The sequence below is a fragment of the Tetrao urogallus genome, assembly GCF_951394365.1.
Source record: "Tetrao urogallus genome assembly, chromosome: Z".
In the NCBI taxonomy this organism is placed as follows: Eukaryota; Metazoa; Chordata; class Aves; order Galliformes; family Phasianidae; genus Tetrao; species Tetrao urogallus.
The window spans coordinates 34083802-34103047 of NC_136816.1; the positions used below are offsets into that span (position 1 = coordinate 34083802).

The 19246-nt window shown below is 41.3% G+C and overlaps 1 protein-coding gene across 1 annotated transcript; it reads right to left on the reverse strand.

Annotated features, from left to right (window-relative positions):
- Positions 1-8687: 8687 nt before the first annotated feature.
- On the reverse strand, positions 8688-12034 carry CTSL (cathepsin L; the record flags this gene model as incomplete). The annotated part of the gene is made up of 4 exons (XM_079548734.1): positions 8688-9052; positions 9827-9944; positions 10233-10401; positions 11963-12034. The coding sequence occupies 4 exons, from the start codon at positions 12032-12034 to the stop codon at positions 8953-8955; spliced, it is 459 nt and encodes a 152-aa protein (XP_079404860.1). The 3' UTR covers positions 8688-8952.
- Between the last annotated feature and the right edge of the window lie 7212 nt (positions 12035-19246).

The window sequence follows — 19246 nt, forward strand, 5'->3', positions numbered from 1 at the left end:
AGGCTTTTCCTTTCTTCAGACTTCAGACTTTGCTTGCCTGTCTTTAGTGCACAGTAAAAATATTCCTTTCAAGCTGGTGGATTCTAGCATTTCAACACTCACATCTCAGTGAACATCCCACTAAAAGAGAGCAAGAGAAATAGTGAAAATGGCTGATGGGAAAAGCAAATGTTTCATTTCTCCATGCAGAGAAGTGTAAAAATCCTTTCATTCTGATTTATGCAATGCAAATGTAGAAACAGAAGCCTAATTAAAAACAGAAGCTACATACTTTACATAATATTAACAAAAAGAAGGGAATAGTGTCAGCACCCCCATTTGATCTGAAGCTAGACATCTGACACTAATGATGGCATTTTTTGTGACATGATTTTCATACCGACATTTACAATACTGTTACTGGATTTTCTGCCAGAAATTTTGTTGCAGAGGCTTTTTATTTTGCCAGCTCAGAGAAAACCGAAAGTTTTGTAGTGTTTGAAACAGTGTTTTCAAGCTCCAATGATATATGTCATGGGTAATTAATAAAGATGAAAAAGTAGTGACACCGCTAAGGAATGTCAGTTTTTATATGAATGGGAAGATGTCTGATTTTATGTACAGACATGTAAACTTCAACAACACAAATTAAAATAAACCATTGCTGCAAATGTGACACTGGAATCATACCTATTTTCCATTTATCCATAGTCCACTGCAGCAGAAGTTGAGTTACTGCACCAAAGGCATTGGTGCATCTCCATTTTCTCTTACTTCAAAAGATTCTAATTTCAGATTTACATTTGCCCTTTTGTACACCTTACCATTCCTAGATATCTCTACTGGTGCCTTACTGCCAGGTCTCCAACTGACACTGCCAAAGGAGATGTGGAATGAGCTCTGAGATTAGCTAGCATTCGCTGAGCAATGAGAGAAAAAAATCTTAATTAAATGAAATATGTAATTATGTTAAGCAAAAAGAGTAAAACCAGATACTTAGGACACTTCAAGCATTTGGCACACTAATTCTTTTATTACCCCTGTCTCCTGCAGCTCTTATCAGCATCTTATCTTAGATGGGCATTTCTTTTGATCATCTTGTCTTAAGCAATTCCTGCCCCATCTGCTCATTTCCTGCTCAATGCTCCCAGCCATGCTCAGATAAGGTTTGATTAGGACCTCACCGTGAACTACATTAGGACATGGACAGAAGTTAAAAATACCCCTGGCGAAACTCCCAGTGGTTATTTTTAAACTTACAAGTATGTTCTATTACTCATAGAGAAGTCTCACATTGAATACATGCAGGTGTAAAATTATATGGAATGGGTATTTACTTGCAGGCATTGTTATCACAGAGGTTTGGTTGTGATTTCAGTACTGCCTCAGCATTCTCTCTACAGCTATTTCTCTGTGAAGAAGTGTCACCTACCTACCACCACCATGTACACCATGTACTTCTTACTCTGTCCTTTGTTACGTGCTTCCTGAAAATCTGCTATCAACAACAAAACATAGCAACGCTTAAATCCTGGAGAGTGAAGTGGAAGCAGAAAAAGCTGGGAAGGTGTAGGTGACAGCCAGAGGAACTATATCACAGAGAATGTAATTGTGTACTCCACCATGAGAACTAGTGCACACTGTATATATATATTTGTACGTATATGTAGTCTCTTTCTCTCTTCCCCTGCATCTCCATATAAACACACCTGTAGCAGGTAAATTCGGCATTATATTAAGAAATCCTGTTGCATTTCTAAAACAGGAGAACTAAACCCAAGCATAATTTGAGACTTATCTCAGATGTTTGCAATACCTGTGCCACATTAGAAGTGGGGTCACTAGTATCTGCCCTGTTTCCAAGGGCCAGGAAGGAAGACAAGGACTTGGTAATCCCCTGAGTAACTCTAACTCTAACTGTAACCACTGCTTTTAGGGACATGCTGAAATAAAGATCACATTGTGGTTGGTATGCATACCCTAGTGACTAAGATCTGTGTTTCTGTGTGAACTGATAGACTACTGTCTGCATACTGCAGTGTTCTGAGCATTCAGTGCCTTATCCTCAGCGTAAATACATCTGAACTGCCTGACTCCATAGCAAAATCTGCATGCAATCCTAGGCACTCTTCAGCGTAGAGCCCGGCACTGTGTGCCTGATATTTCAAACAGCTGCAGCTCTGACAGCTGCTGATGCTCAGACAACACAGCTCACCACCTATGGGCTGTTGGGTGGCAAAGAGAGATCAGTATCTGCTCTGAACAGAAAGTAATCTCAGCTCAACAAGCAGCCTGTGCAAACCCCAAACACAGATTAAGTAAGCAGCAACTATCTTTGGTGTGCACTTTAGTTTTTCTTCATCGAGTCCCACTCTAACCTACATAACCTGAAAAGTTTTCTAATGTATTTACTTGGCTACTATTATGTGTGGTGAAATCTTGCCACTGGCAGAACAGGGAAGAGGGACAAGGGGAAGGGCACAGGGCTGGAGGCAGTGCAGCAGTGCTCTAGGCAGGAGGTTCCACATTGCACCAGCTCACATCTCCAGGCTTGGAGATGGCCCCTGTTAGTCCACCAGTCCAGAGCTCAAAGTTTCCCCTCCCAGTGTTTGACCAGTTCAGGCTGTTCCCTGAGAGCTGTCTGGCACAAACCACAGGGTTGTAGTGCAGGGTTGTTATCTGCAAAGTCCTCGTGTTTGTTGAACCGCAACTTCTTGTGGTCAGCTGTGTAAGGAGGAAACACGTTTCTCATCTGGTAAGAAAATGATTCACACTATTTCATTTTTTTAAGGATCTAGAAGTCACATGTAGTGATTGGAGAGGTGAAAAAGAGGACACACCAGCAGCTGTCTCCAGAGCTGATGGAGAACAGGGAACCCAGTACCACTGGGTGCTGACTGAGCTCAGGGTGAAGACACTTTGCTTGTGGAAGAAGCTGGTGCTTTACATTACATCTCAAAATGGCACCAATTTCAGAACTTATTTTCACCTGTTTCAGAAGTAAAATAAAAACAAACTACCTACAGTGGCTGTATCCAAAAAACAAACAAGCATAAAAAAACATAGAGACTCCCACCACTAATAAACAAGCAGTTGTTTTGCATGTTACTTGGACTGGAAATTAAACTCGCCTGAGTAGCCAGGCACAGAGAAAAGCGACAGCCTCATGACTAAAATCACAAGGCTGGGGGTTAGAAACAGATCTGGACTGGTGTGAGTCCAGCAGGCTGCTGCCTCAGCACCTGGTGCAGCAGAACAGTGACTGCAGGCCTGCAGCAGCAGCACAGCCCAGCACAGTCACCAGGGGTATCCTAGCAGCCACCTGAGAGAACAAGAGAGCTGAAATGGAAATGTTGCTTGAAAGTGGGCTTTGAGCATTTACATCAAAAGTCTGGTTTTTATTCTGTTTTCTATAAAGCATAGAAGTTATCTTGCTTTTTAATAAAGCTAGCTGATATTTCTAGAAAAAAATCAGGCAAAAATTATTATCATATATAAAATGAAAGCAGTATATCTCAGGATAATTACAAGGAAGAGTTAAGACCTTAGTTTAAGTAAATTGGGTTGCCCAATTGGCTTATAAAGAAAAAGGGGTGATTAGTGCGTTTAGAGCAGAAGTGAAAGATTAACCAGAGAAAAATGACAAAGTTGTGAAAACCTGTAGGACTTTAAAGTATCTGTTTTCCATACATACTTGGGGGCTATGAACTAGGAGGCTTAAATGGAAATAAAAATTAACACATTGACAGAGGGCCTTCATTCAAGTCATGGAGAGGAACAGAAGCAGACATTTTGAGGAGACAATGCCTACTGCTCCATGCTATCATGAAAACGCTCACAAACTAAACTCATTCTGTTCCTTGTTTGCTGCACAGATTTGATTTCAGCAGATGTGACAACAATCTAAACCAAGCTTGTATTTGGATCATGCATGACTTCACTGAGCTGATTTTAACACTTGATGGAGCGTAATAGATAGGTATTCATGCTGGGATCCATTCTGCGGAGTTGCTCCCCCTCAGCTCAGCAATTCGCATCATGGGTTTGCAGGATCCTGTTCATCAGAAGCCAAGTGGGTCTCTGGTGGCAGCTTTTCTGGTTCTGACCATGGCTGTCAAATGAGGACGTTCAATGGGTGCACTTGCAGAGCTGTGAACTAAGCTGAGGCAGAGCCCAGGCACTACTGCTCGCTACACTCTAATGGTTCTCACTTGCATTACAACGCACAGTCAGCAAATGCCCGGGAAGGAGGAAGCCAGTTTCTCCCCACACCCAGCAATAGCAGTCACTGCCACGTGCCCCAGACGCGTCACTTGGTACAGGCTGGCCGGGCGCCTGCCAGGTGACGCATTGCGCTTCACCTTTCTGGTAACCTCACTTCCTGTTTTGTTCCTGCATGGACAATTTTCTCCCTCTTTTAACAAAATAGCATGATTTGTCTTTCTAACATACGGAGATAAAAAGAAGACTGACTGCTCAATGAAAAGAAATCAGGGGAGATAGGTGAAGGAGAAAGAGCCAGGCAGACAAAAGTAGGCCTGGAATTTAAAGTTAGTGAAAGACAAGCTATATGCTTACCTTTTGGCTCGCTGAAGTTGCAACGAAAAAAAGCAAAGGCAGTATTCTCTCAGACTCACCAGCAGCTGCTAATCAACTGCACAACCTCTGGCAAGCAGATTCATTGCTTTTGGCTTTTTCCTCTCCCATCTTTCAGCTGCATGTTAGTTCAGATTAAAAGCCTGGGGAGAAGAGGGATTTCCTTGCTTTTGGATTTACAGAGCACCTAATAAATGGGACTATAAAATTTCTTGAATGCACACAATACCGCAATTGAAATAACATTTCACAGTGATCATTAGCCACTGGTATGCTTCTTGCTCTCTTACTCTGAGAGTGATGCGAGGGGCAGGAACCAGAGCTATGGTACCACATCTAAAAATGCGTGCTGATATTTCTAGACATCTGCTTTCAGCACAACTTTATCGAGAGAGACTACCAGGTTGCACTGAGAAGTAGCTTTGGGGTCTCCTGGAGAATTTGAGAACCACAGATTAATAAACAAAACAACAGCATTTTAAAAATAAGCCAGTTTTTTTTATATATATATAAATGCCTGTCTTCTTGTTTGTTTTTGGCCCTTGACTCACTAAAATTGGTAGCAACTCTTCAACAGATGTGTAATGTAAATAAGTAGAACTGCAGAAATAAATTTTCAAGACAATTGGAAATTGGAAAATGAATATTTATGCAAATTAGTGTGACGAGAAAAGAAATGAAGCACAGTCAAGTTCCCTGTAAATACAACTGAAGATTCATCCTCTGGGGCCCCTAAAATAAGAAAATTAACCCATCCATGGATCTTTAGCAAATAGACAACCCTCACCCTCATTGAAGCTCACAGTCTATATGCAGAGAAACCTTTCAAAATGTCATCAAGGTTCGTTTTTGTGAATGGGATTTTTCTGGAGGGAATTTTGTGTCTGGTTGTATCCTTTTATCCATGTGCTCTAGGTGTCCCTGCACTTACCTGAAATGTCAGTAATGATTTCAAGCTTTGACAGAGTGGAATGAAAATTATTTTGTCATGGTTGTTCTTAAAAACACTTTGAAATTTTCTTTCCTGCATAGATTTGTTAGGGGCATAGTAGGCTTACTTAATACCACTGTAAATTTTCAGAAATAGATTAAACATCAGCAGTTAAAGTAGAATGAAGTTCAATTTTGCTTAACGTTTACTGATAGAATGAGGAAATAACTGCTGTTTAAGAGAAAAGGAATACATTTTTACATGATGGTTAAATCAATTTCTCATTGAAATTAAAAGAATGACTGCTTCATGTGCAAGAGGAATAATTTCTTTTCCTGGCTTTCCTTGCCTTACAAATACTTCTAGAATTTAGAATCCTATAACCATCCACAAAGACATACAGTCATTCAGCAGACAAACTGGAGAAATTGTTATTCTTTTGAGACCTCTAGGACAAACCTGATCGAAGAAGCACCAACACGCAGAAACCCAAGTGCAAAATTCCTTTTCTTCCCAAATATAATTAGAACAGTTCATTTTCACAATGAAGATGAAGGCAAGCAACGATGGCAGTTTAATCATTGTACAGAACTGCCATCTACCAAGCATGTAGCATAGTACTCAAATCATGTATTTACATATGCATGATGTAAGACTCCATTAACAGCATCAGTAACTCCAGTGCAGACAGGACCTAAACAGGACAGTCTAGTCAAGACAATGGCAAGAAGTGCACTAGGATCTTTTAAAGTAATACATCTTGTGGAAAAATGCAACTCTTGTTATCAACAGAAATATTATTAAAAAAAAGTCTTCAAAAATTTTGGGAACCAATATGTAGGAGCATAGATATCAAGAGCTTTAATAGCCCATAGCTTTTCTGGAGACAACTCAGGAGCTTTATTTGTGCATATATAACGTTTGCTTTGTCTTAGGAAAGCAGAAACACTATGGGGATACACCACTTTCCCCCACAGGACATATGCTCACTAGCTGCTTCATAACAGTACTTCTACAGTAAACAATACAATTTGTCAGAAATAAGGCGAATACAGTGGAATAGAAAAAACAGATTTAAAACAATTCTTGAAGTGCAACAGGTTTAAATTTCTACCACTGGGCTTACATGCAGCGGACACAAATTTTATTGCTTACAGTATCACGTAAGGAAACTTAGGCTGAAGCTTTTACTTAAGATGTCTGTGTAAATTTCCAGTAATCTGCATGACCCATTTTACCCTGTCGGCTTCTTGATAATTCCATTCAGAAGGGAGGATGTTCAGCCAGAATAGTCAGCAAGTTTTAGTGCATTCAAATAGCTTTTTTATCATGTTGGCTTTAAGTCATAGGCTGGTGTCTCTTTTGTGAGCTACATTCCCATTTACATGCATATGGCTTCAGAAAGTTATTTCCTCTTCTTTTCCTTTGTGTTCATAAACAATATCTTGATTTCCCGGTAGATTTAGTAACCTTAGCTTTTATAACGAAATACCTTTCATCTACTGCTTTTTTTTTTTTCTTTTGCAGCTCAAGGACTAGCAGGATTTCAGTTGAGCACACACTGCACTTGGTATTTTATGTTACCTGAAGAAAGGTAGAAAATTAGTAATACTTTATGTCCAGCAATGAAGTGTTGAGAGAGACAGTTTTCTGTCCACTCCCAGTGCTAGGGATGAAAGAATGAAAATCAGCTAAGGCATATGGAGCTTATGCAGCCAGTTTCCTGGCATCTTGAATGTAAACTACTAACATTTTCTTCCAAGCACAATCCTTATGGGTACGACCAAGTTGCTTTCCTTCCCTTTTGTTTCCTACATACTTCCACCAAGCAATGTGGATGTTCTCCATAACAGGTTTAACAAGTCAGCATAATAGCTCAATTCCAACCAGCACTTCTGGCTGGCGCTTATTAAGTAGCCACTGAAGGAGGCTCTTCCTTTAGAAAAAAATGTATGCAAGGAGATTCAAGTTGAAAGAATTCATCTGTAATCAGCACATGGACACACAGTTGATTAAGTTTAATTAATGAATTAATTTAACTTAAAACTTAAGCAGTTAAGTTTTAGCCATTCTATATTTCTGAATTCAGCTTTCCCCTCCCCCCCCTCCTCCGAGAAGGAGAAACTGCTACCTTAAAACTTACTTCATCCACAATAGGGAAATTCTGCTTCCGTAACTTCAGGTGTTCCCTTGAGTATATGACTGGCAGACTCAGGAAAGATAATTGTACATAAACACTTTTGGCTTTATCGAACCTGAACCTACACTAGCTCCCTTCCACTTTAGCCAAAGTACAAAAATGTGAGTCAACACCTTAAATACAAGGTAAGCCTTCCCCCAGTAGGTGTTTATGTCAGTTCCACTGAGTACAGGAACTATAGGTACCCCAAAGACATCTAATCAGCAGTATAGAACAGCTAGTAGCAATGTTTCAGTATCAGAGATCTACATAGGACACTTCTCTCAGGTTATAGTACAAGTCACTGCAGTGCAGTCAGGAATCAAGAACATCTAGGGAGTAAGCAGGAGAAGCTAACTAGGGCATAACTAGTTTCTACAGGAAGAATCCTTCCCCCCACCCCTTCTTTCCCTAACTAGAGCTGGGGCAGAAGGGGAAATAGTAAACTTGCCACAACCTATCATCAAGCCTTCTCATTGAATTCTTGCTTTGGATCTTCTTGGTTTGCCCTATCATGATCACAAGGAGACCAAGCTGTAATAAGCTCATATGAGGTAGGATGAGGAAAGTCTGGGGTCAGAAATATGGTATTCTGGATAAGAAATAATCAGAGGCTGAACATAGGGCATAAAAATACTTTGTTATAAAAGATAGAGCCGTAATATTGCCTCTGGATCAATGGGACAGAGCCAACATTCTCTCATAACAATATTCCAGATTAACAAGAAGTTTCAAAGAATGAGCATCCAATTTCAGTCATCTCTGCTTTTTCCAGTGAAGACATTTTTCTTCTTTCCCTTAAAGCTGTATCAAATACTACACTCCAGTTTATAGAAGCTGTTCATTCTCAAGCTGCATTTATGTAATTGATACAACAGACTTTCATTAGCAGACCTGTGCAGGATACCTAAATGGTGAGCTCCATGTAGAAAGACAGACCAAAAGCCAGTCATCTGTACACACTAAATTAAGTGTTTATTTAAAAAGTAAACCTTTGGGCTTATTTCTAATTAAAAAAGGAAAAAATACATAGAAGAATCTATTAGATTAAGCAGTTAAAAGCCAGCAATATTACAAGCTGTTTACATACCAACATTTACATTAATTTAAAATAAGTGGCATGTCACCAACATGTAAAACAGACTTCAAGAGTCTTAAAAAAAAAAAAATCAAGTTGACTTTTGAAGAATACAAGTCTACCACCTGTGTGACTGTTTGGTCATTCAGTTTATTATCCCCTTTTGCACTGAAATGTCCAGTCTTCAAATTATACAAGTGGATAACTAGCAGCTGTTGCGATTCCACAGTGGTTCTTCCTGTCTTTGGCCATGTAGATATATCCTTTGTCACCCCACTTCTCACCCCAGCTGTAATCAGAAATAAAAGGTTTATTTTCATACTCCAAAAGACTTCCTTACTATTCTTTCATGAAGTGTTTGAACTGAGAACTGCCTTCCATATTCACAGGAAATTTTAAACAGATGTACATAGCAGAAGGACAAAAAAAAAAAAAAAAAAAAAACAGAAAAGGTAGTGCAGCTGTACATGGAGGTCCCTGCCTCACAAGAGAACAATTTTGGACTACTGGAGCTCAGGCAATGCTCCCAGCCAATTTTAACAGAGGACACAAGACTGCAGGCAGCATGAGGGTGGTGTCCCATTAGTGCTGATAGCATGAGACTAACTCATGTGATATGCCCTTTGGCATTCTTTTTTTTCCTCCCAGCCCAGCAGGGTAACTACATTCTGAAAATTCAAATGTTATTTCATACAGTGAATAGCCCCACTGCTTCTGAAAATTCATGGTCCCCCATTGCCACAACCTGTTTTTCCTTTTGCTCTCCTATGCACTATCACTTCAGTGCATCTACTCTTCTCATGGGCTAATCTTCCACCAAGCTTCCTTGATCCCTCAAATCAGCTGAAAAACGCAGAGGAATGCAATTGCTGCTCAAAGCCTACCTTACTAGCAGGTCACCATCCTAAGCTGACTTTTAACTTCTACCCAATACCCCACGAACAGTCTCCACATTTTCCGTACGTAGATTTTAATTTCTGTTGCCTCTTCATACCTCCCTATGCCAAAAGACAAACTACCCTCCCTCCTCCCACAAAGAGTATGACACATAGAAAAGTTTTACCTGTTCTTAACAATCCAGTATTTCTTTCCATCTACATCTTCACCTTCAAAACCATAACCTACAACCAGAACACCATGGTCCAAGTCTTCACTGCTACAGTCTGGTTCATAGTAGATACCTGAGGAAGCATAAAATTGCACATGAACAAACTGATCTACTAGAATCCTTGTGTTCAAAATTGTGTTGATTAGCTAGAGAAGCTGTGCAGTGAGGGAAGCGAAATGCATCTATGGGAGAAAGTAAGCAGCAAGCATAAGCATATACAGAGTGTGGGAATCTGGACTAGAATTAAGAGGACTTATATGTCCTACTTCACAAACTCAGACTTTTTTGCTCTTAAACTGGAGAGTGAGTGATTACTGAGTATCCAAGAAGTTCCTCAGGCAAGTTACTAACAAATCCCCACCTGACTGATAAAACTGGAATGAAGAGTGTCCAGCATCAATAGCAACAGATACTGGACCCACAGCTGCTACTGCTTTCATGAGAGCTCTTTCATGTCCTTGAGGGATGTCAACAAAGCCAGTATCATTAGCAGCATTGTACTCTGCCTTGTAGCGACAGTCTTCATCATCCTGAATTAAAAGAAATAAGAAAACTACTAGTTACTACATGGTTCTCTACTTTACGCATGAGTGAGCATAAGAACTACCAGACATACTACAAGTTCACTGCATTGAAAGCAAGACACTGAGAAGGACCCAGTTGCGTCTGGTCTTCTTTCAAAGCATTCCCAAAACTAAAGAAACTGCTTTTGAGTTATTTAGAGACACAGAAAAAGGGGAAAAAAAACAGGGTTGAGAAGCCCACAATGAAAGGTTTACTGGGATGCAGAAGACCTTCACATCTAGGAACACTGCAGTCTCTAGTAGGGAAGACGAATTTCATTTCTGAGAAAACAATGTCCAGAATGCATTAATAGGCAAAAAAACAGAGCCAAGTATTCATTAATTACAAAGCAGTCCAGGAACTGCTAATTGAGCAAGCACTTAAATCCACAGTCTGTCAGTCTGGAAAACCATGAAGAATGATTTAGAAATGACTCATTTTTAATGTATGAGTTTACAGTATTCCTGTATTTTGGGCTTTTTTTTTTTTCTTCACACAGTGAAATCTGAACTGTCTGTGTCACAGGCATTTGTTTCAGGAAAGGGGTCAAGTTGGGACATCTAGCAATTTGATATAAAAAAAGTACGCATGTCCCTGCTTCATCTGTGTGATGAAACTAGAACTTCAGTTGCCTTTCCAACTAAAAGAACATGGGCCACATGCCTCAGTTGTTTACTTCTCATAATCAGCAAGTTTGTACTTCCTATAAACAACCAGAATTGCTGGAAGAGCCAAGTTTTAAAAAAAAAATTATAGGATACAGGCAGATAGGAACCCAAATCCTTCAAAGTTATTCACAGTGAATGTCACTGCTACTGCACATTCAGTCAACAGAAGACAAACTGCAAGGAAATTCTCTAGAGAGCAGCAGCACTGAAAGTAGTAAAAGCCCAAACGTTAAGACTAATGCAACACCACCATTTATTACCGCCCTTTTGTCCTCTCATGCCTGTTTAACTTTTGATAGATTTTTAGAGGTATTTTAGAAATCTGCTCATTACCTGCATTTATGCAGATTCAGCCCAAAAGCAGAATAAGACATAGTCAGATCTAAGAAAATCCACATTTGCTGCAAGAGTTATTTGGTCTGTGGGAAACAACCTATAATAGTTTAGTTATGAAAAGCACAATTGAAACCTTAGGACTAAGCAGCAGTTTGACAAGAACCAAGTCTTGGTTTGGTGTGTCATCAAAGACAAGGTCTCGCATCTGATGGGGGAAGCAATAACAAGATTTGCTCTAGTTTTTCCAGATGGTCTGGAAAGAGTTGATGATCTTTAAGGTCTTTTCCTACCTGAGCAATTCTAGATTCTATGATTTTGATCCCCTAAGATCAGTGCAGTATGCGACTGCTACAGAACCTGGGGCAAGCAGCCATTCTAGATTTCTTTAGAAGAATACAAGAGGAAAAGCAGATGTACTGATGGCTGTTTAGCCTTCATCCTCTCCAGGTATTTGTTTCCCCACACTGACAGTTTATACAAAAGATGCTGTCTCTGCAGCACATTCAGCTATGACATTTACCTTTGCAGTGTATGGGTAGGATTCCTCTGAATCAATTCCCCCATTATCTTGTACGTACTGGAAAGCCTGGTCCATGAGACCACCATTGCAGCCTTGATTTCCTTCTGGGCGGGAGCAGTCCACAAGATTCTGTTCACTGAGTGAAACAAGTTTTCCAGTTTTTCTGAAGTGTTGGCCTTCAAGAGCTCCTGTTGTGCTGAAAGCCCAGCAAGAGCCACACTGACCCTGAAAGTAAGAAGCAAAATCACAAATGGCTACGTTGGATATATTAAGCAATTACAGTTCCCATGCCATTGATCTAAGCATTAGAAAAGCAAAAGCCTCAAGACCAACTTCATTATCATGATTCTACTATGCTCAAGTAGAGACACTATTTTAGTTTTATGACATTTAGCACAGAAGGACTCCTTGATAATTCTACTGAGGTACAGAATTTTACTAAAATGGAACTTAATTCAGCATGCTTGCACTAGGGTTCATCAAACAACTCAACAGCATCTCTCCTCTGTGAACATGGAGGCAGCATTCAGGAAACTAGTTAAAAATCCAACAACACAGAATACCTGATCTTTAACTGGAGTTACATATCCCTTCTCTCTCCAGTCTACAGATCGTGGTGCTTCAAGGAAACTGGGCTCAAGAAACTGGGATCCTCTGTACTTCCTTTCTGACTTCTTGTGTATATAGCCATTCATCAGCTGTCTGAACTCCTCCGTCGTCTAAAGAAAATTGAAGACATGAAGTCACCATCTACTATACTACACACTGCTGTTTAGAAACAAATGTTTTATGCTTATGTACATACCATGTCACCAAACTGATTCATCCCCAACTTATAACTGTGTTTTCCCAATGAGTGATCCAGGTTATGCAGTTCAATCATTTTCAGATTCTTCTCCCATACCACTCTCCTCCAGCTTTCCTCTCTCTGAGAAGCCAGAAAAGCAACACTTCAGTGAGAAAGTTCAAAATCTCACTCAAGTGATAGCATGCTTTGTTATAATTTGTATACACAGGCAAATATGAACGCCTCTAAAACAAAAAAAAAAAGCTTCCATAAATGGTCATTTTGCCACTGCTATATGAAAAGCATAACTGAGCAGTTACATGAACAAAGCAAAAGGATTCAGGAAAAGAGAGGTTTAATTCAACAAATACATATCACGGGCAGCTTTAAAACAAAGCAATCATGACTCAGCTGATGGGGCCCAGCTGAGTACGGTTTGCATTTGCTGAGCTGAACACACATCCCAGGGGCCACCCAACAGGCACTCACCTCATGATAATCTTTACTGTGCCAGGACTTCCACAGCTGCCAGTGGCTGTCCAAATCGGGATCTAGTCTCGGTGCAGCAAAGGCCAGCCCCAAGCACAGGGACAGGATGGTCAGACACACGTTCATGTTGACGAATCTGCCGGAAATTGAGCAACGCCCATCAGGCAAAACAATACGCACACAAGCCCTGTTTGCCTCACAGCCACGCTGAAATACCCGGCTTGAAACAAATCCGTTCACAACAGAAGACTCGGTTCCCCTCTTCCTTTACAAGAGCAAACAAACAAGATGGGCACAGATCCCGAAGAGAGCTCTCGGACCGGAGAAGAAAGCACTCCGCTCCTCCCCCAACCCCCTAACTCGAGCTTCGAATCCCAAGCCTCACCACCCCGGCCCCCTCGGGCCGAGCGGACTGCCAGGCTGCAGTCACCCTCCTCGCGGCCATGGTCGGCTCTCGAGGCCATCTTGCCCCTCCGCCCCACCACGCCAGGCCTCGGAGCCCTCGGCTGCGGCCGTAAACAAGGGCGTGAGGAGCGGCCCAAAACCGGGGCCGGCGGCAGGACGGCTTAGCAGGAGCCTCGCCAGGAACGGCGGGGACCCGCGGAACCCCGGCAGCGCCTGCAACGTCTTCACGTAGCTCACCTCGATCGACACCGGAGCAACAAACAAAAACCACGGCGCGGCACAGCCGGTGGCGGCACTGCTGCCCCTTCTTTTATAGCCACCACGGCCGAGCCCGCCCCACCGCGCCTATTGGCGGCAGCGCCAGGACTCGCGCCCCCCTCCCGCCCGCTCGGGACGGGGCCGCGGCTGAGGTGGGGGTTTGCGCTCTGGCTCTCCGAGTGTCGCCGTCGGCTGCAGTCAGGCGGGGTCGGGCCGCGGCGGTGCGTGAGGAGCTCGCCGAAGCGATCTGTCGGCCGCCCGGGCACCGAAGGGTGGCTGCCCGTCTCGGTGGCAATTGCTCGCCCTGGGGGCCCCGCAGTGCCCCGGCTGCTATTTTAGGTGGTGTTTGTGTTGCGGTGCGGAGGGGCTGGCAAGCGAGAGAGAGGGGTGGAGTATTTAAGCTGTTGGGAGTTCAGTATAAAACTCATAATTGACAGAGCGTAAGGCAACAAATCTGGAAGGAAAGGAAGAAAGGCCTGTTGTTTGAAACCGCAGAAACACAAGTGCGGCCCCACTGATGGCTCTCGATCAGATCGAGCCGATGGGCAGCCTGGGAGACTTGCGTGTTGTCCCTTTGGCCTGCTGGGGCACAAACCAGGGCGTGTGACTTCACTGGTTCTTTCCTTCTGCTTTGTTTCTTTCCAGACAGGTGCCGGCCTTGCTGCAGCCAGTTCCAGCCTGGGAGCACTGCTGCTGCTTGCTGGAGGCTTCTGTACATTTGCTGCAGAGCACAGTTTTGTTCCTGATCTGATGCCAGGCACATGTGAGGGGCATCTCGCTCACGTCCAGGTGTGCTGCAGCATTTGCAGTTACACTAGTATGAGAAGCACTTCAAAGAAAGTCCTTTTTTTCCCCCCCACGATTTAATATGTGAAAACTGTTTTTTTTCTTGCCTCTGGACCTGATATAGTAAGAATCAGGTATTTCACCACGTTATGGCTAGTGGTCATAGAGATATCACCTAGTAGTGTCTCCTGAAAAGCAGAGAAAAACACTGAGAGTTGGAACACAAGTGAGATATTAAATCATTTGTGTGTGGACTTAGTGTGGGAGCAGACAGGCTTTGTTTTTTAACAGGGTGTTTGCCTGTAGAAGTAAAATAACTGTAGGAGCTATATGAGGCTCCTCTGTAAATTATTGTAAAGACAACATTTCCCTTGTAAAGATTGCTTTCCCTTACAAACATGGAGTAAAATGCAGAGCTTGTGAACTGTTGCACAACAGAGAAAAGGCAGAAATCACATGATAGGTGTTTCTCCCTTTTTTGATGTCTTAAGACACAAAATGTGTCACAACACACAAGGACAAACAAAATGTGTTTCCTTAACCAGATTTTCATGGGAACAGCTTTTGGCCTGAGGAAGGCCCGCAGAGCCAACACACAATGAGAAGCTGAAGAGGTTGTCTTGTCTTTTCAAAGTTCTCATTGCACACACACACGCACACAGAGAGAGAGAGAGAGAGAGAGAGACAGAGAGAGAGACAGAGAGAGAGAGAGACAGAGAGACAGAGAGAGAGAGAGAGAGAGAGAGAGAGAGAGAGAGAGAGAGAGAGAGAGAGAGAGAGTCAAAGGCTGTATACAAACGCTCAGGGCTGTCAGGATGGTTTTATGCATGCAGGCATGCCGCTTTGAGCAGGAAAACATGAGGTCTTTGTGAAAGAAACATTGAAAGAATTTCCTCAGAGTTGGAATGCAGCAAATACATACTGGAGGCATCATGATTTTTAGTAATTACTTGCTCATTATTTCTAGTAATTGCTTTGCAAGGATGTGTTATCAAATTTCAAAAGATCTCTATGACGGTTCTGAAAGTTTATGTTTTGCCCAAAATTTCTGTAGTTTGTTACAGCCAGTAGCAAGCTGACCATATATCCACCATAGAAGCAATTTTTTTTTGAAAGAAGAAAAAAGCATGGCATAAACTGCATCAGTGTGCATTTGCACAGCATCTATTAAGTGTATAAACATACAAAAACCTCACTAGCCTTGTGCTTTCTGTTCAACTAAACATTTACCACTTGTATTTTTAATTGCCAAACAGCAGTTATTATTGTTATCAAAGGCTGGCCTTTCCTAAGGAAAATGGTCTATTTCCTTATTTGTAAGGAGAATTTAAAATACATACACTGAATAAAAATGTACATTTGTATTTTTCCAACTTGAAACTTTGCTACATGGCTAATTTATGTGCAAATGATTCATGAAAATGAGACGATTTCATAATTTGCGTAACTTATGGGGTCTTGTGGGGTTTTGGGGATGGGAGGATGATAGTGAGTTGTGCTATTTGAAAAGTTTTTACTTCACAGCTCTTTGCTGGTGTGCTGTGCAGTGAGACTTTTTCAGTCCTGTGTTTTTGTTTCTGCAACTGTATCTGATACCAACTGAAAATCGAAAGGCTACGTTTAAGGTTCCAATGAACTGTGGAGAAAGACTGCTTTTTGAGATGGGCAGATGTTTAGCTGGAATTAGAGGAGATAAGTCAGAATTACAGACAGTCTTGCACCGTGAATCCCATGTGTGCTGTGATGGGATCACACAGTGTGTATCTACTGTGCTGCCTCTTTCTGTGAGTACTCATAGTGCATGTTCACAACACGCAAAAATGTCAGATGCCATTCTCACTGTCAAGCTAAGCTCACATTACAGATTTCTTTAACTACCTTATAGAGCAAATAACATCAGAGAATTTCTGGAAATACTTGAAGGTAACAGATGTGCTTTCACCTTCAGCACATTAAATTTCAGTTTGCTCTGAATCATTACTACTATGTGGATATATCAATTTCCCAGGTATTTTTGGAGGTTGTTCAGCTATTTTCTCCACTTTTTTTTTTTTTTTCTTTTCAAAAGCTAGATTCCATTCTGCTCCTCCCAATTCTGCCCTTAATTTTCATCACTGTACATTGGTGAAAATTTTCTCTGCCTTCAGTACTCACCTAGTCATCCTGCCTAAAACATTTATTCATCCCAGCCGCACTGTGGCTTCTGACTAGATGAATGGCAATGATCACAACTTGGCCATCACAAGAGTGCCACTTAAAAACCTGTGATGGGAAGCTGGCGTAGGACTCCTGTTTTCAGGCTCCTGTGCAAACAACTCCTGTTTGAGAGTTGTCTTCAGTGTGAAGACCACCAACCACACTGCAGAGGCTGTTGACAGTTAAATATGCCTTATTATATAACTAATATAGTTTTATAGTATAGTTTTATTTCCAGTGCTGCTCTTAGGCCATGGATGGTGCTGTCACAGCACTGTTTCTGTTGCTCCTTTCTTACACCAAAATGTGTTCACACACCAAATTGCAGCATGAAGGTGTTCTGGTCAAGTGAATGATGGGCCAGTAGAAGTGCTTAGAGATAATGAATGGGCAGATATAGCTAGAAATCTTTTTTCATCAAATGCTTCTACCTTTTTGATGTCTACTGCAGTCACACCAGCCACAGCAGTCTTTGTCCTTTTGAAAACACCCCTGCGGGGACTAGTATCTTCTGCACAAAGCATTCCTTTCAGAGAAAGGAGGAAGAGTGAAAGCCAGAGAACCTCCTTCAGCCTCAGACAAAGCCAAGCAATGTCAGTCTATAGATAGCTGTGTTATTCACAGTAGTCACAGCACTTTCTTCAATAACATAGAAATCAAAACTCTGAAAGATGACAACCTCTGTTGCCTATTAATTCATCTCTCTTTTCTGGAAGGAAACTTCCCAAATTATTTCAAGAATAACAGCTTTTGAGGAACTCCTTTTGTTCAAAATTCTAGCTATTTTGGCAAAGACCTTCCATTCTTCTCAGAGGCAAGAACAACCCCTTAACTGGTCATGTTCCCATTGCAACAGCTCCAATACTGTTCTCAGCTTCCACAAGTCACCACATGATAGGAGCTGTGTATTTCTCAATAGGCACAAGAACTTGCATAATGGTGTGCTGCCTTTATAGTTGGAGGTTTAAACTCAGCACTAATCTCCAGGGAAACTTCAACATGAAATTCAGCTGCCACTGCACATCCCAATAACAATGCACACCATCTCACCACAGCCACTTTCATTATTTGAAGTCAGAATTTCTGAAACTTGTTTTCTTCTTCAATGCCCATTTTTGTCTTCATTATCTTGGTGCAAATGCAAAGAGGAATGTGCTTACCTGGAAAAAGACCCAGAAATCCAAAAAAGCAAAGCTCTTCTGCAAAGTTAGCTGACTTGCAAAGCTGCAGCAGGTTGACAATGTATCAGAAACATCTGTTCAATGTGAATAAAATAAGCTATGTCATACTTCTCTGTGACAATGGTGGGCACTAAAGAAGATCCATGGGCCAGCTATCTCAAGGTAAATTATGTGTCATGCTCTTTACTGAAGTGAAGATGAGTGGTTTGTTCAGATACCATTTCTTATAACAGGAAAGAAAAGGCACTACATTTAGTCAAACATAGGGTTTTTTTTGTTGTTGTTGTTGTTTGTTTTTGTGTGTGTGTGTTAATCTGTAGACCAAACTCAAGAGCTTTACTCCTCAATTACACAAAGCTGAATTATAATTAAAAACTATGGTTGTGAATGTGTTTATTTAAACCTGGAGAAATCCCTCTGTCTTAAATTTGGTTATCTACTCTCAAATGCAAACTATGACATTTCACTGCAAGCTTTTGCTGTTTAATGTTGATTCAGTTTTTAAAAAAGCACACAAACATTTCAGAGAGCACTGTACTAATTTTAGATACCAGTGCCTGGCTTATGTGTAAAATATGCCAGAGACACATTTGTCTGTAGGAAAACAGAACACTAAAAATATATGTCAAATTTCTTTTCAGCAAAATAATCAAGCTGTACTTGTACTTTACAGTAAAGGTTCCTACAGAAAACAAGTGTAGTAAGTTTTCAAAGTGATTGTTTCAGACAGTTAGAAGGATGTGAAAAAACTGTTGTGGAACAGATGTATCTGTGTTACTTTAAGAAACACTGCTTACTTTAATACGTATTTTTAATTCTAGTTTCAGTAATGTTTTAGAAACTGTCGATATTTTTTTACATCACTTAATTTGAACATGAGTGATAAAGAATACAAAAAAAGCCTGAATAGTTTTCATTCTTGCAGCTCCATACAAATTCCTTTCTCCCTGGCATTCCTCACCAGAGACCTCAGGTGCCTTTGGAGTTTATAATGATCCTTCAACATTTGTAAGTATCCACTTAATCTTTGTTTTGTTCTCCTTAGTAAGAAATCAGATTCAAAGGGTGCTTCTGCTGAAACACCCATAGTGAAGTCAGTTGAGTCGTTGGTAGGTTAGAGAAGAAGCAGAGTCAGCTTTAAGGGAAAGCCGGCAGGGTTCTGTCGGCTTTCTGACTACCTTGGAG